The 21,381-nt window shown below is 50.0% G+C and overlaps 2 protein-coding genes across 4 annotated transcripts in view; one reads left to right on the top strand and one right to left on the bottom strand.

The window, feature by feature from the left end:
* Window positions 1–2,424, bottom strand: part of NBEAL2 (neurobeachin like 2) — a 34,200-nt gene extending 31,776 nt beyond the window's left edge. The window contains exon 1 of one of the 3 annotated variants that reach the window (XM_040246840.1): window positions 2,229–2,424. In XM_040246840.1, coding sequence (XP_040102774.1) covers window positions 2,229–2,279 — 51 coding nt within the window. In that variant the 5' untranslated portion in view covers window positions 2,280–2,424. The remainder of the gene's footprint in view (window positions 1–2,228) is intronic. The other 2 variants (XM_040246836.1, XM_040246838.1) reach the window with 2 other exon arrangements.
* Window positions 2,425–4,666: 2,242 nt separating this feature from the next.
* The window catches only part of CCDC12 (coiled-coil domain containing 12), a 40,807-nt gene continuing 24,092 nt past the window's right edge, over window positions 4,667–21,381 (top strand). The window contains exon 1 of the mRNA XM_040246835.1: window positions 4,667–4,954. Within this exon, the coding sequence (XP_040102769.1) occupies window positions 4,859–4,954 (96 nt within the window). The 5' untranslated portion in view covers window positions 4,667–4,858. The remainder of the gene's footprint in view (window positions 4,955–21,381) is intronic.

Raw genomic sequence — 21,381 nt, 5'->3', positions numbered from 1 at the left:
TGGGCGGGCCCAAACCCAACTGGGGAAACAGGTTTACCAGCTGATGTCAGCTCTCACTGCTGAAGGGAGGGGTGAAAGTATTGGGGGACCTACTGGCTGGGTGGCTGGCCAGCTCAGGGTTTCTTAATAGCCTCTATCAGTTCAGTCCCTTACCTATCTTCCGCTCCCCTGAGCACACACACAATAGGTCCCTGCAGGGCTCTGACGCGGGCAGCCACCAACCACTCCAACCACTCCCTGGGAGCCCAGTGCAGAGGGTGGAGACCACGTTCCGGGAGCGGGAGCAGGAAGGCCATGCTGGGAGGCTGGCTGGAGCTTCCTCTCCCCAGGAAACCTGGCCCCTCCCGGCTCCGGGGTTCACACTCATATCCTGGATTTGTTTGCCTGGCCCCAGGCTGTCCCCTGCCTGCCCAGGCTTCCAAGGCTACAACCAGCTAGCCTGTGCCTCACACCTCCCCAGTGAGGTGAGGAGTGGGAGGGGGAGAAGGGACTCAGCACAGGTGAATGCTAAACACCTGTGAGGGACTGACTGCCTGCAGAGCTCAGCTAGAAGGGGCAGCAGGAGGCACCCATGTTGGAGGTTCGGTTCTGGGAAACCAAGACACACCTTCCCCCAGAAGCATGCCACCCTGCCCGAAGACCCACCATTAACAGCCCTCAGACTCATCACCTCGTTCAAGCCTTTCACCTGATCACAGGAGAAGAAACTCACGACCAAGAACCCGCCCACGACCACGGGGACAATCAGAAGCACAATTAACATCCCTCAGATGTATCACCTCATCCAAGCCCCCCTTCACCTGGTTACAGCTGAAGGAAGTGAAGACCAAGAACCTGCCCGCAACCACGAGGGCAATGAGAAGCATAAGGGCCAGTGGCAAGTTTCTTCCTAAAGCTTTTCTCCATCACAAGGACCAGTCTTTGGACATAGAGACAGAGAAGCCAGGGGAACAGGATCCAGTGGAGCAGGGAAGCAGGAAACTTCTCTGGCCTGGACCAGTCATACTGGCTACCCCAGTCATACTGGCTACCCCTCTGCAGAGTCCAGGCCACTCCAGGCCAGGACTGTGCCAAATTTACAGATATGGAAATAGAGCTCAGGGTGTAAACAGCATGCATGCCCTGAATCACACCAAAGATGGACTCTACTCCATTCACTGCCTCCTGCCAGATGCCTGGATTTCTCACCACCAGAGCGGGCTCAAGAAGCTATGGCCTTTGTGGCCTGGATTCCTGGTCCCTGGGGCCCCAGACCTAGCCTGCAGTCCTGAGAGACAGTGGGCTAGCCTCTTCTCAGAGGGCCGGCTGATAGAAGCATGAACTTCCCCTCAGTGCCCAGATCAGGAGCACACAATAGTCCATTGTGCCCAAGGTGCGCCTGAGCCAGGAGGGTGATGCCAGGCAGGTGCAGGGAGGAAGGTTGGTGCTGGGTGAAGGGCAGAGGGGTGTTGCCCTGGGTTCTCTCCCTGCTGTGGATACAGAAGGAAAGTGGGACCCTATGTGTTGATACAGTTTGGGGGACACCTGGGTTGCTCCCATCACCTTGAGGCCACTTAAGGTAGTCAATGAGGCAGGATGAGAATCTCAGGAGAAAATGGTATCCCTCCATCCCTTTCAAACATCCCTCCCAGCTTGTCTGCATTCCCCGTCTCCACCCTCAGCATCCAGAGAAAATCTTTTCTTTGGGCCGGACCCCCGGTAACCCACACCCTCCTCCGCGCCCGGGGTTGGGGTGGGGCCGGCTGGGGTCAGGAACTCACCACGGTCAGTTCGCTGCAGCGGATCTGATGAGTTGACCCAAGACAGAAGTAGTGACCTCCCACCCAGCCCACTCAGACCCGTCGACCAAGACTACCCAACTGGGCACAGCCGTCAGGTGGAGCAAGCCCAAATGCAAAGTAAGCCTCCCAACCTGGTCCCCGGGCCGGGGCTCAGTTTCCCCATCTGTAAAAGAGGTAAAGGCCGGCTTGGTCCAGGCCCCTCTCCTCCGGCACAACCGATGCTACCCAGTCCGCACCCAGGCTCCAGTGTGGCGCGCGCCCGCGAGGACCGACCCCCAGGTGTAAACGCCAGAGGCACCAGCGGGCCGGGGGCGCACACGTGCTTGCGGAGCCAGAGCAACCCCGGCTCGCGCGCAGATACGCGGCCCAGGTTGCGCCGAGCGCAGGTGCAGCAGGCGCCGGGCGCGGAGCTGGGGACCCGGCGAGCGCGGGGGGAGGCGGGCTCACCTGCGCGTAGTAGAGCAGCCACAACTCGTAGAGCCGCTCCGAGGCGGCCATGGCCCGATCGGGCTCCGGCGCTGCTGCACGCCACCTGCCGCCGCCGCCTCCTCCTCCGCGCCGCCCGCCGGTTGCCCTCGGCCAGGCCCATGGGCGGAGGGCGTCACTCCAGGGCGGAGCGGCGCGGTACTACTGGGGGAAGTAGTACTGGCCCCCGCCGCGCTCCTCCTCTGGGTCGGCCGCCGCCCGGCTTCCTGCACTTCAGCGGCTGCCACCGCCGCCCCGCCCCTCCCGGGACCGAGCAGAGGGCGGGGAGCCCGGCGGGAGGAGGAGCCTGAAGTCAGGGCGGCCCGGAGGGCGCCCAGCGGCCCCGCCCCCCTCCCTCAATCCGCGCGCTACCAGTGCCTCGGGTAGGGCCAATCTGAGCCTTCCGACTGGGGTCGGGGTCTGGGATTCCAGACTTGCCCCAGGTCTAGACCTGACCGACACGCAGCCCGCCTGGCTGGAACGGCCACCATTCGTGCAAGGGAGAGGCTCGCGGGCTTGGGGGAAGGGGCTGCGGGCCGCGTGTAGATGGGCAGTGTCCTTCAACAAGTTGTGAGGACAATAACCGTGATGACCACTTGCAGAACTTATACGTGCCAGGTGCTGCTCTAAGTGCTTTATGCGGAGACCGAGGTGCCACCTTTTTTTTTTTTAATCCTATTGTTAGTGGAGCAGGATAGTGTGACGGGAGTGTGGAGTGGGGAGAGGGGATAAGAAAACTAGGACAAAACTCAAATAGCTCTGGGCGAGCAGTCTCCTCCACCTGTTTAGCAGTAGCTTTCACCTCGCCTGGATCCCCTCCTTCAGGAAGCCTTCCTAGATGCTCCAAGTGGAGGCAGCCTTCACTCCAGGGTTCAGCACTTGGTTCACATCTTTTAACTTCAAGAGGATAAAGGCTAAAGGGTGCCTCGTGCCTCTGATTGACAGGCAGAGAAACTGAAGCCCCGATGGGCCAAATGAGGACCATTTGGGCAGCATGAACAGGGACAGATGCCAGACAGTTTTCAGAACCAGTGCCACCATCACCCCTGGGCCACTTTCTTTCCCTACTTCCCCAGCCCCAGCACCCTGAGAAGTGAGGAGGGCCCCTGTTGTTGGCCAAGGGTAAGGCCCTCTATTGGGGTTGCTGGGGGTTTGGGGGTGGGGTTGCAGGACCCAGAGAGTTACCATCAATTGGAGGAATTGAGTCTGGAGCCCACTAGACCCTGGGTGGCCAAGAGGAGACACACTCTTGTCTCCATACCCATCCTATTCTGTCCTCGTGGGTTCACGGGCATCTCCTCCACTCTGGCCTTTTCCCCTGCCCCATCAACCCTACTTCTGACATTTCCTGAGCACTGACTACCTTCCTATTGTGTATCACCTGGATACCTGGAAGGGCACCAAAAGGCCCAGGGTACAGAGGTCAAGAGGGTCATTTGTGGGGACAGGCTAAATAAGGTTGTGTGGCCCTGGAGATCTCTGTTGGGAACTGGGAAGGAAGGAGTGGGTGTCCACCTGCTGTCAGACTGGGAAGGGAGACTGCAAGTGGGGAACGGCCTTGTTGAGACAAGTCACGGGTGTGGGTGTGGGTGGCGGGGGGAGGAGGAGGGCATGGCCTCCTCTCCTCAGGAGGTGGGAGGAAGTGTGGCTCTGGGAACCTGGATAGGCTATCAGAAGATACTGACTTCAGCCAAAGAGGTCTGTCTGTTGTCGGTTGTCAGGCCATGTCAATTAACTTGAAAGGATACCGTGGCAGCTCCAGCTCCGGAGCGGTGCACCTATTGGCCAAGGCCACACCAACTGTCAGCTTAGTTCTCAGGAACTAAGCTCAGGGTGGTCTCTTGGGGCCCCCTGGGCCCAAGCTGGGGTTTGCTCTTCTTCAGGTTAGGTAGTCTGGCTCCGGGTACTCTGCCACCCCATGAGGGGTTCGAGGTGGGAGGGGAGCATCCTTGAACCCAGAGGAAAATGGTCATTCAGCCAAGCCCTGCTCTGCTTAGGCTCTGTCTGAGCTGACAGCGGCCAGAGAAGGGCCCAGGGGCCCATGAACAAGTGTATCAAGGAAGCCACTGGTATCTTAAGAGGAAAGGAGAGGCAGACCACTTAATCTGGGGTCGGAATGGAGAGAGTCAGGGAAGCCTTCCTGAAGGCATTCGAGCCTTGAATCAGAAGTGGACAAAGATGGGTCAGTTCAGTAGCTCAGTCGTGTCCAACTCTTTGCGACCCCACGGACTGCAGCACGCCATGCCTCCCTGTCCATCACCAACTCCCGGAGTTTACTCAGAGAAAAAAAGATGGGTCAGCGAATTGCAAAGTGGCGCCTAGGTAAAAACCAGAGAGATCGATGCGCTCTATCCTCCTTCACTCAGGTCTGGCTGCTCTTGCCGCTTTTTCCCTAATTGGCATTGGACGAATCGAGCCTTGGAGCCTTCTTTACCGGCCCCGAAGAGTTCGGAGAGTCGCGAAGGAGGAAGAAGGCGGGTCCGTTGGTTGGCTTTCGGGTCTTCCTGCTCTTCCATTCTCGTCCCTGGATTGGCCGTGAGAGGCTTATCTACACCTTGGGCCTGCGCGCTGAGGGGCGAAAGAAGGTTGCAGGGGGGGTGTCTGTGGGCAAGATGGCGGCGACTGCGGCCGGTGTGGGCCGATTAGAGGAAGAGGCGTTGCGGCGAAAGGAACGGCTGAAGGCCCTACGGGAGAAAACTGGACGCAAGGTGAGGAATGCCCTGTGAGGGCCGTGGCTGAGGTAACCAACGTTTGGATCTGCCATAGCGACGAGAGGGCAGGGGGCTGCTGGGAAAAGGCAACGGCCGAGGTCACGCATGCGCGCGGCTCGAGCATGCTCTCTGCGTCTGTGCCAGCCCAGTCCGTGTGGCTTTGCTAGAGCTGTTTGTCCTTCGCTCGTGCTGTCGCGCATGCGTGGCGACGGGTAGGGCAGTGGTCGTCGCTCCGCAGTCCCTTTGGCTCCTGTGTTTTCCGTATGGGACTCCAGGGCCACTACGAGTTTCGCATGGTCATTGGTTTAGGCGTGGTTTGTTCGCGTCTGAACACGCTGAGTCTAACGTTTTCCCATGACCATCCGGCCTGTGTGCCAGAGCGCTCGGAGAACGGCAGTACGGACTGTACTCTGAGCGCCCAGCTGAAAGCCTTGAGTACAGAAACCCGACAAGAAAGATCCATTTCTAGATCAGGGTAGACTTCGGGGAAAGAGGCGGGCGCTTAGTTGTTTACCAGGCTCTTTGGGGCTGGACCGTGTAGTCCTACTGGGTGCCAGACTTGGAAGCGTTGTTCCTTGGTCTTGTTTGACACCAAAATGGCCTGATTCTGTTTCTACTTTGTTCTTCTCTCGGGAGTAATCGAGGGAAAGAACTCTGAGGCTCACTGCTTCTGTGCGAACCCTGGATCTGTCACTTGGGGTTGTGAGATGTGGGACAAATTGCTTCATATCCGTGAGCCTCGGTTTCTTCATGTCTCCAGTGGAGGATAACAACCCCTAAACCGTTCGTTCTCACTGGGTTATTTACTCTGTTAGATTATCCATATGCAAGAGCCCCGGAGACTAGAGTACGGAGGATGGACGTTGTTTATTCTGCTGTGTTTGGATGGGCAAAAACTTTGTCCTCAAGTGTGCAAAATACAAAGGATTTTAAATATCTAGACCTGCAAGGGATTGGGGAAAACAGGGAGGCCATTTTCCAACTAAAAAAAAAAGTCAAGCAGGTCCGTTTGGTTTGTTGCTTTTCTGCATGGCTCTCTGATGTCCTGCTAGAAAAGAGGAAGGGGAAGTAATAGAGAGTGAAAGCCAGCAGAATTGCCTTCTGTTTTTATTGGCAACTTTTCGGTCCTGTCAGACAGTCATCTCTGCAAACTTCGTGGCCCAGGGATGCTCAGGACTTCAACTTTATAAACAGTAGCTAGTCGACTGGAGCTGTTGGCTTAGATTTAGGGCCCAGATGATTGGAATTTGGGTTTGAGGGCAGAACACAAAGAACAAAACAGCATCCTCAGTCCCCCTTAAAATGGGAAGGAGGCCCAGGCTATCAGAAAACTGGCCTTTAAATAAACTATATATTTATTTTTGGCTCTGCTGGGTCTTTGTTGCTGAGTGGGCTTATCTCTAGCAGCAGCAAGCTGGAGCTACTCCAGTTGTGGTGCGCGGGGCTTCTCATTGAGGTGGCTTCTCGTTTTGTGGAGCTCTGGGATACAGGCGCAATAGTTGTGGCACCCAGGCTTAAGTTGCTTCGCAGCATGTGGGATCTTCCCAGATCAGAGGTTGAACCCACATGTCTTTTGCATTGGCAGGCAGATTCTTTACCACTGAGCCACCAGGGAAGTCCAAAACTCAGCTTTTAAGAGGGAGTCTCTCAATGGGCTGAAAATATGAGCCTATTTTTACCCTTTGCTTTAAAAAAAGTTGTGTAGAATATACATAAACACAAAATTTACCATTACATACTAATTGTGGTTATAGTTTTGATTTTCATTTCTCTGATGATTAGTGATATTGAACATCTCATGTGCCTATGGCCATTTGTGTGGGTTTTTTTTTTTTTTTTTGAGAAGTGTTTATCAATCCTTTCCCCCCCTTTTTTTTCCTTTTGCTATTGCTTTGCTCATTTTTAAATTGGGTTTTGACTGTAGTTGTTGAATTGTAGGAGTTCTTCATGTGTTCTAGATTTTAAGCCTATATCAGATAAGTGATTTGTAAATATTTTCTCCCACTCCCAAGGTTGTATTTTTACTTTCTGATAATGTCTTTTGATGTGCAGAGTTTTAAATTTTGATGGTCATTTTACCTTTTTCTGTTGTTGAGGCTGCTTTTGGTATTGCACCTAATGAACCATTGTCAAATAGAAGATCATGAAGCTTTTCCTCTGTTTTTTTCTAAGAGTTTTATAGTTTTAGCTCTTTCATTTAGGTCTTTGATCCATTTCAATTTTTGTATATGGTATAATGTACTTTCTTTTGCATGTGAAGGTCCTACTTTCCCGGCCCCATTTGTTGAAAAGACTGTCCTTTCTCTGTTGAATGTTCTTTGTGCCCTTGTTGAGAATCATCTAACCATATATGCAGTTTATTTCCGGCTCTCTCTCCTGTCCCATTGGTCTGTGGTTTGTCCTTAGGGCTGTGTCGCACTGTTTTGATTACTGTAGCTTTGTAGTAAGTTTTGAAATCAAGAAGAATGAGTCCTCCAACTTAATTCTCTTTCAGGATTCTTTTGGCTATTTGGGATTCCTTGAGATTCCATATGAATTTACTTTTATTTTTTCTGTTTGTGCAAAAAGCACCATTGAGATTTTGATAGGGGTTGCTCTGAATCCATAGATCATTTTGAGGAGTATTGCCATCCTAACAATATTGTCTTCCAGTTCAAGAGCATGGGATGTCTTTATGTTTATTTAAGTTGTTAATTCCTCTCAGCAGTACACTCTAGTTTATACTGTACAAGTCTTCAGCCTCGTTGGTAAATTGGTATTAGTGTTCCTCAGTATTTTATTCTTTCTCATGCTGTTGTAAATAGCATTGTTGTCTTAAATTCCTTTCAGGTTGCTCTTTGCCAGAAGTGCTGCTGATTTTCATCAGTTGATTTTGTATCCTGGAACTTTGCTGAATTTGTTATTGTTCCTGAGTTTTTTGTTTTTTATTTTTATTCTTGTTTGTTTTTATCTGGGTGGGTGGTTTGTCTGTTTTGGTGGACTCTTTGGGGTTTTCTGTATATAAGATCATGTCATCATTGAACGTCCTTTTTTGGCAGGTCTAGCTAGGAGCTCTTGATTATTCCACTCATATAGGCCTTTTCCTGCTTACAAAGGGAAGTTAGAATGTTTAGTTGATTCTTCAGTTTCCACACAGTGGTGTCAGTGGTGCAGCAGTGGTAGGCTGAAATGTTGTTTGGTTTGTTTGAACATGGGTTATTAGAGCTAGTACTCCTTGTGTTCAGCAGGTGTCTGTTGCGCACGCACCGTGCACCAGCCGTTCAGACGCTGGAGGTGCCACAGTGAACCAAGCACACAGAAGCCTGTGCCCAGGCAGCTTCCATTTAGCTGGGGGAGCACTCGGTCAAGCAAAATACATCTTGTGTTAGATGGAGATGGTGTTATGAAGAAAAGGAAAGAAGGAAAGAGAGAAAAGGGGTGTGGGTGGTGCTCCTGTTTTACTCAGTAGCTCTGGCAGTTTAATTTCTTTATTAAAGGCAACAGTATTTTCAGATTTAACATGGTTAATGATACCACCTGCCTGGCTTATCTTATCTGGTGTTGATGACAACCTTGAGAAGAAGGAAGAAGGAGGGCTGATTTGTAGGTAGAAGCACTGAGACCAATAAACATGAGGCGGTTTTATTTGTCACGTAATGAGGAGGTACCCTAAATGAACGCTGGGGTGACGAGGGACCACGAGAACAGCGGGTGGCTGTCTTCACTCACTGGATTGGACTGGTTTCCCTGAGGCAGAGTGGGGCAAGTTGAGAAACCTTCCTATGTATTTTGTGATTCCTTAAGGTTTTATGAATTACATCCCCAAAAAACAACAGTGGCAAAAGAGTATAGACCTCAATCCAAGCTGCCCACATACCTTAATCTTTTCTGAGTAAGACCCTAACTAGTCCTGATTCTGGCCTTTCTTCACACCAACAAGGATGGGTGTGGCCTTACTTGCCACAGTTCCTTTTCTTTTTCTTTGATATACTTTTTTATTTTGGTAAAATCTGGGTGACCTAAAATTTGCCATTTAACTGTTTTTCATCGGCATTAAATATATTCACAAATGTTGCACAACCGTCACCACTATTTCTGCAACGTTTTCATCACTCTAAACAGAAACTCTGCAGCCATTAAGCAATAACTCCCCATTCCTCTCTTACCCCTGCTCCTTGTAGCCGCTAACCTACTTTCTGTCTCTCTGAATTTGCCTAATGTAGATATCTCATATAGAAAGGAATCTTTCAGTATTTGTTCTTTTGTATTTGGCTTATTTCACTTAGTGAAATAATGCTTGTAATTCTTCCATCCATTCTAGTATGTAACAGTTTCCTTTTAAAAGCTGAATAATATTCCATTATATATATATGTACACATACACACTCACCTTATATATATATACACACACAACACATTTTGTTTAGTCATCTGTTACACCTTTTGACAGTTGTGATTAATACTGCCATTGGTATATTGGTGTACTTTTTGGTGTATAAATCTTTGAGTCCCTGTTTTTAGTTCTGAGTATATATCTAAGGAGTGGAATTGCTTGTAATTCTGTGTTTAACTTTTTGAGAAACTGCCAAGCTATTTCACACAGCAGCTGTATCATCTTCCACTACCACCCGCAATGCATGAGGGTTCCAACCTCTCTACATACTTGCCAAGACTTGTGATGTTCCTTTAAAAAAAAATTCTAGCTCTCCTGGTAGGTGTGAAGTGGTGTCTCACTGTGGTTTTGGTTTGCATTTCCCTGATGATTATTGCTGTTGAGCACCTTTTTATGATTTTCCATTTGTATATGTTCTTTGGCGAAATATCTATTCATGTCCTTTGCCCGTTTTTAATTAGGTGGTTTGTCGTTCTGCTGTTGAGTTGTGGTTGATTTCTTTACATACTCTGGATATTAAACTGTGGTCAGATATGGGATTTGCAAATATTTTCTCCCATTCTGTGGGTTGTCTTTTCACTTTATTGGTAGTGTCCTTTGATGCACGACAGTTCTTAAAATTTTGATGAATGCCAATTTATCTTTTCTTACCTTTTGTTTCCTGTGGTTTTAGTGTCATATTTAATCTTCACATTTCTTGAATGACGTTATTGTTGGGGTAGATGCCTGGGAAAAAGCCAGTCAAGGGTCTACAGTCAGAGTTAATTTTCCAGCCCACAGTCGTTTCCTGTGGGACCTGTGAGTGGAGAGGAAGTACGGCCTGCCTGCTGCTAGGAGATAGGAAACGAGGGGTCTCCTCACCCAGAGAGGCAGTGGTGCCCCGCTTTTATAGTTCATTCCTCTGATGTGAGGACGAGGCCGCCATGGGGCAGACTCCAGGCTTGAGCACTGCCTCAGCCTGTTGATGGAGAGTGCCTGTCTGCCCCATGGGGGTGGCTCCCTGCTGGCCCCCTAGACTCAGTGGCAGGTCCTTCATTGATACCATCTGTGCGCATGGTTTTGCTGGAGGTATCATGGTTTCAGGCATGAGGTTGATTTTCCTCATGGTTTATCTTCTCCCTCACAAGACTGTAAACTCATAATGTAGTGTTATCTGGAGGAATCCGTCCTGAGAGTGTGACAGACGGACTCAAGATTCCAGTCACAGGTTCCCATGTATTATTCAGTAGTAAAGCTCCATCATGGCTGTGCAGCTCGGCAGTTTTCCAGAGTGCTTCCTTGCTAGCCCACATGATGCCACTGATTTGAGAAGGGGCAAGACAAGGTGTTCCGAGGTGCTGGGATGCCCAAGGTGATGGAGGCTAAGTAACTCTGCTGGATTCTTGCCCAAGCAAGACCCTCTGCTAGAGGGGGCTTTTATTCAGGGGCAGCCTCACTTGTAGCAGCATCCTGCAAGTTAGCCAGTCCAGGGTGACAGGTGGAGAGACCACATACAGTATTCGACCATGCTCCTGGGGTTCCTGGGAAAGCCAAGCTGGGTCCAGGGATGCTTCACGGGAAGGCAGAGTGGAACATGAGCTGAGTCGTGATGGACGGGACTGAGGATGGAGTATAAAGTAGCTGGAAAGGAATGTTCCAGGGGAACAGTTCAGAGATGGGGACATTCCGGGGCACAGAGAGCCCAGCAGGGATGCTCCAGAGGGCTTGACAGCACGCAGTTGGCAGGAATGGGGTCTGAAAGTGCTGCTGGGCAGTCTGGTGGCCAAGTTCTACAGGAGCCAGAACTTCCGGCTGGGAGGGTGGCCAGCCTTCCCCGGGCACATATTTCTGTATTGTAGTATTGGAACCTCATTTCCTGATGCTCATCCAGAAGTTCCAAGCCAGGTGAGTAGGTGAACAGTTCAAGGCTGTCCATGAAGCTCTGTGTCATTCTCTTCCGTCCTGGCCACCAGGGCACCTTGAAGCCACTTTCTTCTCTGATCTCGTCCTCATCAGCAGCCAGATGGAGGCTTCCAAAAGTGATTCAGTTGGCACAAACATTCGCCCCTTGGCTGTTGGTTCTTCTGACATTTGGCCTGGATTGGACTGTCTCTTTCTGCCCTGAGACTTGGAGACTGGTTGTCTGCTCAGCCAGCCCCTCAGGGATTGGGTGTGACCTCAGGGCCAAGGTCTGGCTGTCAGCTTTCAGGTTCAACAGCAGTTCCTGTTTTCCGCTCTAGAGACCAGAGCAGTGCTGTTCAGGGTTCTCCGTACAATCTGTGCTGTCTAGCGCTGCAGCCGCGAGCCACATGTGGCTCTTGAACCCTTGAAATCTGGCTAACATGCGTTAATTTTATTCCATGGGCTTCCCTGGTGACTCAGTGGGAAAGAATTCGCTTGCAGTGCAGGACTCTCAGGAAACCCAGGTTCAGTCCCTGAGTTGGGAAGATCCCCTGGAGGAGGGCAAGGCAACCCCACTCCACTATTCTTGTCTGGAGAATCCAATGGACAGAGGAGCCTGGTGGGCTACAGTCCATGGGGTCGCAAAGAGTCAGACACAACTGAAGCGACTTAGCACGCACGCAAATTAATTTATATATGGACAGCCATCCTTAATGTATGACTGCCTTATAGAACAGTGTATCTCTGGAGGGCTTGCTCCATCTCATCCAACTCATAAGAGACTGTGTCTCACCTGAACTCCCATTAAGAGCCAAGAAGGAGAGGGCAGGTGGCGACCCAGGTGACCATCACGTCAGCCTCGGGGTTTTAGAGTTGGGGCAGAGGGTTTTGACGTTGTCAGTCTTTGTGGCCAGTGTCTCCAGCCGATGTATATTCCTGACCTTTTGAGTGTGCACCCAGTGGAGTTGAATGCTGACCATTCACTGGTGCAGTTGTGATCTTCACACTCAAGACACGTGGATGTGGAGAGTGGAAGCAGTGCCAAGGCAGAGGGGAGCAGGTTGAAACTCTCTGACTTGGGGGTTGTGGGTAAAGTCCTAGCCAGTGTAGGGTGAGCGCATAAGAGGGAGCTGGAGGGAAGGGCTCACACGGGTTGTGGGCAGCAGAGGGTGGCAGCAAGTGAGGGGTAGTGGAGGAGAGTCCAGCGAGCTGGGGCGGCAGAGGTAGTCCGACTTGTCCGTGACCTATTCATCTCTCAGGAAGCTGTCTCTGTCCCCACCCCATGTGGCCGCATCCCCATGCCCAGCAGCCTGATTGCTAAGTCACTTGAGGCAGTTATGTCTCCTGGCTTGACAGCCTTTTGCAGGTTGGCAGACCCAACATTTACATGACTGCTTATAGGGTCTCATGACTTGCTCATTCCTGAAGCAGTCCTTTAAGATAGACGTTGATTACTCCCTATTTAATAGGTCAGGAGACCTGGGGCTGTAGGGACCTCTCATGTCTGTGCTTTGTCATGTTGTCAGTCCTGGGTGGTCCCTTAAGCTCTGGCCCTGTGTCCCTCTCCACTCCTCACCCCCAGGAGCTTGGGAACAAGCAGCCCTGAAGAAGAGGTCACCTTCCCATCAGGTACAGAAATTGCCACCAGGTTGCCTGGAGGGATCCGCAAGACAAAGCAGAGAGCCTGTGCTTTGTGTGTAGACTATCCGGTTCAAATCTCAGCTCCACTCATCCCCTCTTTGGGATGAGAGCAAATCTTTAAAGCTCTAGACCTCCCTGTCTCTGTCTGTAAAATCCAGACCTCGTCAGTAGCCAGGAGCACAGAGAAGGGGTCCAAAAGGGTCCATCTTAAAGTCTTGCACATGGGTGTTTTACCAACGTGGGTGTCTGTCCTGTCTCTACTGCCCTCCTGGAAGCGGGAGGTCAGGTGGTCCTCCAGCCCTCTCTGTTGGATGACAGTGGGTGGAGCCCACCCTGTTTCCAGCGGAAGCAAAGAGGACATCCTCCTGGCGCCCTGACTTTACTCAGCCCAGCCCTGATTCTTTGAAGGTATCAATAGAATTCATTTTTAGTGCAGGAGGTTTAGATTAACCAAAAAAAGAAAAAGTGAATTTGCAGAGCTGCAACCTCGATGAAGTGTGCAGTACCCGTTCATCCTAAGGACCAGTCTTCACTTCCCCACCTCTGCTCGGAGCCCGCGGTCTTAGAGGCCAGTGAAAGGGAGAACCTCGTGGGTGGGAGGTTTGGGCTCCCCACACAGACACCAGTTGATGAACCAGTATTGAAACCTTGGATTGAGTCATCCCCTCAGAGGGCCCTGGACTTGTTCATTTGTCAAATAAAGGTGTTGAATCAATCAAAGGTCCTCACACCTACTGGTGCCCCAGGATCACCTGGGGAGACAACTTGCAGTTTCTTCCCTGGCTCCATCCGAAACCTCCTGTTGGGATCTTAGGATAGTGGCTAGAAATCCGAGCATTTTTTAAGTTTCCCAGATGATTCTGATAAGGTATTTATCTGGAAATCCCCAATCACTCCCTGGATATCCCCCCTTGACAAAAGGAAGTGGAACACTCCTTTTCCTGGAGCCCTTCCTAACTGCAGAAACTCTGCAGCCAGCCAGCCAACAAGTATTTATTGAGCACCAGCTGTTTGTAAGGCACTAGGGATCTAACCTGTGAATAAGACTGCGTCCCTGCCTCCAGGGGCTTCCATGGGAGGGGCGGGTAAGGGGTGGGTAGGGGCCCTTGTTCCTGAGATAAGTCCAGGGGAGAGTGGTCTTGCAGGGGAAATCAGGAGTCCAGTTTAGGCCACTTTAGTTCTGAGATGACTTTTAGACACCTAACTGGAGAGAAACTGTCAGGCAGGCATCTGCTGAAAGATGCTTGTTTAGGAGGATTCGAAGCCTTGGGGCTAGACGAGATCCGCTGGTTACGGAGCTTAGACAGCAAAGGGGGTTCAGTTCAGTTCAGTTTAGTTGCTCAGTTGTGTCCAACTCTGCGACCCCATGAATTGCAGCACGCCAGGCCTCCCTGTCCATTACCAACTCCCGGAGTTCACTCAGATTCACGTCCATTGAATCAGTGATGCCATCCAGCCATCTCATCCTCTGTCATCCCCTTCTCCTCCTACCCCCAATCCCTCCCAGCATCACAGTCTTTTTCAATGAGTCAACTCTTCGCATGAGGTGGCCAAAGTACTGGAGTTTCAGCTTTAGCATCATTCTTACCAAAGAAATCCCAGGGCTGATCTTCAGAATGGACTGGTTGGATCTCCTTGCAGTCCAAGGGACTCTCAAGAGTCTTCTCCAACACCACAGTTCAAAAGCATCAATTCTTCGGTGCTCAGCTTTCTTCACAGTCCAACTCTCACATCCATACATGACCACTGGAAAAACCATAGCCTTGACTAGACGGACCTTAGTCGGCAAAGTAATGTCTCTGCTTTTGAATATGCTATCTAGGTTGGTCATAACTTTTCTTCCAAGGAGTAACCGTCTTTTAATTTCATGGCTGCAGTCACCATCTGCAGTGATTTTGGAGCCCCCAAAAATAAAGTCTGACACTGTTTCCGCTGTTTTCCCATCTATTTCCCATGAAGTGATGGGACCAGATGCCATGATCTTTGTTTTCTGAATGTTGAGCTTTAAGCCAACTTTTTCACTCTCCTTTTTGACTTTCATCAAGAGGCTTCTTAGTTCCTCTTCACTTTCTGCCATAAGGGTGGTGTCTTCTGCATATCTGAGGTTACTGATATTTCTCCCAGCAATCTTGATTCCAGCTTGTGTTTCTTCCAGTCCAGCGTTTCTCATGATGTACTCTGCATAGAAGTTAAATAAGCAGAGTGACAATATACAGCCTTGACGTACTCCTTTTCCTGTTTGGAACCAGTCTGTTGTTCCATGTCCAGTTCTAACTGTTGCTTCCTGACCTGCATACAGATTTCTCAAGAGGCAGGTCAGGTGGTCTGGTATTCCCATCTCTTTCAGAATTTTCCACAGTTTATTGTGATCCACACAGTCAAAGGCTTTGGCATAGTCAATAAAGCAGAAATAGATGTTTTTCTGGAACTCTCTTGCTTTTTTGATGATCCAGCGGATGTTGGCAATTTGAGCTCTGGTTCCTCTGACTTTTCTAAAACCAGCTTGAACATCAGGGAGTTCACGGTTCACGTATTGCTGAAGCCTGGCTTGGAGAATTTTGAGCATTACTTTACTAGCATGTGAGATGAGTGCAATTGTGTGGTAGTTTGAGCATTCTTTGGCATTGCCTTTCTTTGGGATTGGAATGAAAACTGACCTTTTCCAGTCCTGTGGCCACTGCTGAGTTTTCCCAATTTGCTGGCATATTGAGTGCAGCACTTTCACAGCATCATCTTTCAGGATTTGAAATAGGTCAACTGGAATGCCATCACCTCTACTAGCTTTGTTTGTAGTGATGCTAAGGCCCACTTGACTTCACATTCCAGGATGTCTGGCTCTAGATGAGTGATCACACCATCATGGTTATCTGGGTCGTGAAGATCTTTTTTGTACAGTTCTTCTGTGTATTCTTGCCACCTCTTAATATCTTCAGCTTCTGTTAGGTCCATGCCATTTCTGTCCTTTATCGAGCCCATCTTTGCATGAAATGTTCCCTTGGTATCTCTAATTTTCTTGAAGAGATCTCTAGTCTTTCCCATTCTGTTGTTCTCTATTTCTTTGCATTGATCGCTGAAGAAGGCTTTCTTATCTCTTCTTGCTATTCTTTGGAACTCTGCATTCAGATGCTTATCTTTCCTTTTCTCCTTTGCTTTTCGCCTCTGTTCTTTTCACAGCTATTTGTAAGGCCTCCCTAGACAGCCATTTTGCTTTTTTTGCATTTCTTTTCCATGGGGATGGTCTTGATCCCTGTCTCCTATACAATGTCACGAACCTCTGTCTATCAGATCTAGGCCCTTAAATCTATTTCTCACTTCCACTGTAGAATCATAAGGGATTTGAATTAGGTCATACCTGAATGGTCTAGCAGTTTTCCCTACTTTCTTCAGTTTAAGTCTGAATTTGGTAATAAGGAGTTCATGATCTGAGCCACAGTCAGCTCCTGGTCTTGTTTTTGTTGATTGTATAGAGCTTCTCCATCTTTGGCTACAAAGAATATAATCAGTCTGACTTCAGTGTTGACCATCTGGTGATGTCCGTGTGTAGAGTCTTCTCTTGTGTTTTTGGAAGAGGGTGTTTGCTATGACCAGTGCATTTTCTTGGCAAAACTCTATTAGTCTTTGCCCTGCTTCATTCCGTATTCCAAGGCCAAATTTGCCTGTTACTCCAGGTGTTTCTTGACTTCCTACTTTTGCATTCCAGTCTCCTATAATGAAAAGGACATCTCTTTGGGGTGTTAGTTCTAAAAGGTCTTGTAGGTCTTCATAGAACCATTCAACTTCAGCTTCTTCAGCGTTGCTGGTTGGGGCATAGACTTGGATTACCGTGATATTGAATGGTTTGCCTTGGAGGCAAAGGGGGTTAGATACTGCCTAACAGTGTATAACTTTATTGCTACTTCTGTCTCGGATATTCCTTTGGAAAAGGTGTATGGATTCATTACACATTCTGTTGTATTATCTATAGATTATAAGATAAAGTCAAGCATGTATCTGGTGATACTTTTCAAGTTGACTTGTCTTTATACTTAGAAATGTCTCTTAATAGTAGGCTTCCCTGGTGGCTCAGATAGTAAGAATCTGTCTGCAGTGCAGGAGACCTGTGTTCGATCTCTGGGTCAGGAGGATCCCCTGGAGAAGCAAATGGCAACCCACTCCAGCATTCTTGCCTGGAGAATTCCATGGACAAAGGAGACTGGCAGGCTACAGCCCATGGGGTTGCAAAGAGTTGGACACAGCTGAGCAACTAAATCACTTACTCAACAGTTTTCCAAAATGCTTATACCGTTTTACACTCCCACCAGCAGTGTCTGAGAGTTCTTTCCAGTACTTGATATGGTTAGTCTTTTTCATGTTAGCCTTGCTGATGGAAGTGCAGGGGTATCCCTTTGTGGTTTAAATTTGCATTTTCTTCCTAACTAATAAAATTCTGTATCTTTTCATATATTTATGTGAAGTGCCTGTTATGCCTTTTATTGGGTTGTTGTTCAGTTGCTCAGTTGTGTCCAACTCTTTGCGACCCTGTGGACTGCAGCATACCAGGCTTCCCTGTTCTTCACTGTCTCCCCGAGTTTGCTCAAACTCATGTCCATTGAATCGATGATGCCATCCATTGGGTTGCCTGGCACTTTTTCCTATTGATTTTGGAGAGTTCTTTATTCCAATCTTGAGCGGGTCCTTTGTTCTACATATGTACTCTAGCTGTCTCTCTGGATCTTGACTTTTCTTGCTTTTAATCACATTCTTTGATGAAGAGAAATTCTTCATTTAACGTAGGCCAATTTATCCATTTTTTCCGCTAATGCTTCGTGGCCCATTTAAGGAAATGGCTGCATACTCTGGGTCATGTTGATATTCCCTTGTGTTGTATTCTAAAAGTGTTATTGTTTTACCTTTCACCTTTAGATTGCCTATCCATCTGAAATTTATTTTTACATCGTTTAAAGTAGATGTCAAGATTTTCTCCCCATATGGATATCAGTGACTCAGCACTATTTATTATCTGGCATTTATTTTTTTAGAAAGAAGACTATTTCTCTCTGAATGTTTGGCATGCAGTGTCCTTGATAAGACATACTGCTAATCTCCCACAACTTCTTTTTTTTAAAAAAATATTTATTTATGTGGCTGTGCCAGGTATTAGATGCAGAACGTGGCTCTTTAGTTGTGACATGTGGGATCTGGTCTCCTGACCAGGGATCGGACCCAGGCCTCCTGCATTGGGAGCTCAGAATCTTAGCTACTGGACTACTAGGGAATTCCCCCGGAACATCTGATAGTAGTTGTAGTTACTATAATAATAGTAGTAGTGACTTTTTTTTTTTTGCTTTGAATGTTACTGAGTCCCAGTTCATGCCAGCCCCGCAAGAGATAGGGAGCTCCTTGGAGCAGGGACAACTCAGATTTATTTTGACAAGGATTTAGATATTTCATGGCCTGGGCAGTTGTCCTGCGGGTTCTGTGTCCCATAACTCTGAGCCTGTTGGCTTTGTGCACCGGAAGGGACTTATTTCGGACTCACGAGGACAGCGGGGGCCTGTCAACCTGGCTCCCCAAAGCCACTTAGACTCCGTCCACTCTGTCCACACTCTGGAGCAACTGGGGGGGGTTCTGACTAGAAATATGAGTTGCCTCGAACAGTTGCTTCTAGGTCAGTTGTCTGAACTTGGGCTTTGTGTTTTACATTCTCGCCTGCTGACCCTTGGAGCAGGATGTGGTTGCTCTGTAGTACTAAGTATTGTAATCCAGGATTGAAATGCAATCTGTGCTATTATTATTATTTAAAAAAATGTGTTTGTTGGAGTCTAGTTAATTTATAATGTGTTAGTTTCAAGTGTACAGCAAAGAAAATCAGTTATACATAGACATATGTCCACCCTTTTTTAGATCCTTCTCCCATAGAGCTCATTACAGAGTATTGAGTGGAGTTCCTGTGCTCTAGAGTAGGTCCTTATTAGTTGCCTATTTTATATATAGTAGTAATGTGTATCAGAGAAGGCAGTGGCACCCCACTACTTTCCAGTACTCTTGCCTGGAAAATCCCATGGACGGAGGAGCCTGGTGGGCTGCAGTCCATGGGGTCACTAAGAGTCGGGCACGACTGAGCTACTTCACTTTCACTTTTCACTTTCATGCATTGGAGAAGGAAATGGCAACCCATTCAGCGTTCTTGCCTGGAGAATCCCAGGGACGGGGGAGCCTGGGGTCGCACAGAGTCAGACACAACTGAAGCGACTTAGCAGCAGCAGTAATGTGTATGGGTTTCTCTGGTAGCTCAGCTGGTAAAGAACCCCACTTGCGATGCAGGAGACCCCCGTTCAATTCCTGGGTCGGAAAGATCTGGAAAAGGCATAGGCTACTCACTCCAGCATGCTTGGGCTTCCCTGGTGGCTCAGACGGCTGCCTGCAATGCGGGAGACCTGGGTTCAATCCCTGGGTCTGGAAGATCCCCTGGAGGAGGGCATGGCAACCCACTCCAGTATTCCTGCCTGGAGAATCCCCATGGTCAGAGGAGCCTGGCGGGCTACAGCCCATTGGGTCTCAGGGTTGGACATGACTGAGCAACTAAGCACAGCACAGCAGTAATGCATGTGTGTGAGTCCCATTTTCCCTGTGTATCTCTTTCCCCCTTTCCCCTCTGTGTTCTTGTTTCAGGAGAAGACATGCCCCATGTTTCATCCTGGGGTACTGAAGAATACCTCCCCACAACACACACCCTCATATTTTCCCACCCCCCAGATACCCCCAACTCACCTCCACATACACGCAACAGTATACCCCCAAACCTCCCATCCCCACTGACTCCCTCGCATCATTGCACCCCACACCTCCTCACACACCCCCAGCCCCCTACCTGCGCACCTCCCCACACACCCCAAACAGCAACCCGCCAGACTACGCCCACACCTCCTGTACTCCCAACCCTGAATCCCCTCATCCCACCCCTGTACACATCCCATAACTCCCCAAAGCACACACGCCCCATGCCGCACGCCCTCAACACTGCCCTCCCCCAACACACACATCCTGAACAGCTGCGAGGACTCGCGTGTCTAGCTTCTAAGCCCCCGCAGAGATCTAGGAGACCCCGTGGCGGAGCTCGCTGTGGCTGGGGGTCACGGCTGGCCCTGCTTCCTCCGGGGCCCTTCCCTCACTCCTGGGCGGCTGGCTTCTCCCCGGTTTTGTTTTGGAAGGAAGCAACAGCTTGTACTCTTGAAAGAATTCCTAGAGGAGAAACAGTTGCTGTGGTAACGATGCCCAGAGGGGAGTAAAATCTACACTCCCGGGCTGTATTGACTCCGGGCTCTCAAGAGCTGCTCTGTCTAGAGAAAATGTGAGTGTCTGTCCTTTCAAGGAGAGCACTCCGTCTCCCCACCACCAACCCATCTCTCTTCGTGTGCAGGGCAGGGCCGCACTCAGGGTCTCACAGGGCGATATGAATGCTAAATAAGAAGTGTGTGTGTGTGTGTGTGTGTGTGTGTGTGTGTGTGTGTGTGACAGCTGGAGAGGCGGTTCTCCGCTGACAGCAGAGCCTTCCTGCCCTGAGTCCAGGAGTCCTTGAGAGCCGGGCTCTTTGGGGTGAGCAGCAAGTTTCCAAGCCCTCTCTTCACTCCTGCTGAAGAATGCCGGCTGTGTGCTGGGCCTGTGAAGGGCTTGGGGGCCAATGTCAGCAAGGCTGGGCCCAGTGGGGCAATGGACCTGTGCACACCGGTTACAATCCTGCTGACTGGCGTGCACTGGCCTGGGGCCGGAGTGTGTGTTGGGGGGTGCCCTGAGAGAGCTGTGCGGGCTCGCAGGAGGAGTGAGCTGTGTGGAGGAGGGAGTCCTGGACCCAGTGCGAATCTCCTGTATCTTATTGGCTGGCCTGTGGGTCACCTCTTCATTTGGGCTTTGTGTTCCAGGCAGCCTAACTCTGACCTGGTGGAGGTGCCGCAAAAACCCTCGAGAAGGGGTGTGAGGGGCTGGCTCTCTGGAGCCCTGGGAGAAGGAGGGTGGGGTGGAAGCAGAATAGGCTGGTGGGAAGGTGTCTGACTTCAGGGAGACCGCCTGTGGAAGCCCCCGCCCCAGCAACCCCGCACACTGCGGCTGGCTTTTCTGACCTGGGCTTACGTCCCCTGCACGCATGATGGAGCTGCCCTTCTAAACCGTGGTCAGCTCAAGCGCAAGGCCTAGGTTCTCCTCGAGATGAAGGGAGGGGAGGAGAGAGGCGTGCGTGTGGAGTCAGTCCTGTGCCCCTTTTCAGAGATGGGGTGAGGGGAGCAGGCCTCACTTGGGTGATGGAATTCGGGGGCCTCGTGCTCAGGGTGCAGGTGAGAGCGTCCGGCCTCACTGTCATCATTGTCGTGGTCGGCGCCTACTGTTCATGGTGCGGCCACAGCAGAGAGCTCCGCACGTCACAGACGCTCCCTCATTTAACACCCCTCTGCACTTTTGGAAAGTGCTGCTCAGAGAGGCCCATGAACTCAGGAGTCCCACAGCTCTGCTTCTTTGTGCGGTTCAGCTTCTCAACCTTTCAGCCCAGCACATGGTTAAA

This window comes from Oryx dammah, unplaced genomic scaffold (genome assembly GCF_014754425.2).
Source record: "Oryx dammah isolate SB20612 unplaced genomic scaffold, SCBI_Odam_1.1 HiC_scaffold_9, whole genome shotgun sequence".
In the NCBI taxonomy this organism is placed as follows: domain Eukaryota; kingdom Metazoa; phylum Chordata; class Mammalia; order Artiodactyla; family Bovidae; genus Oryx; species Oryx dammah.
This window is presented reverse-complemented; position numbering and strand designations above follow the sequence as displayed.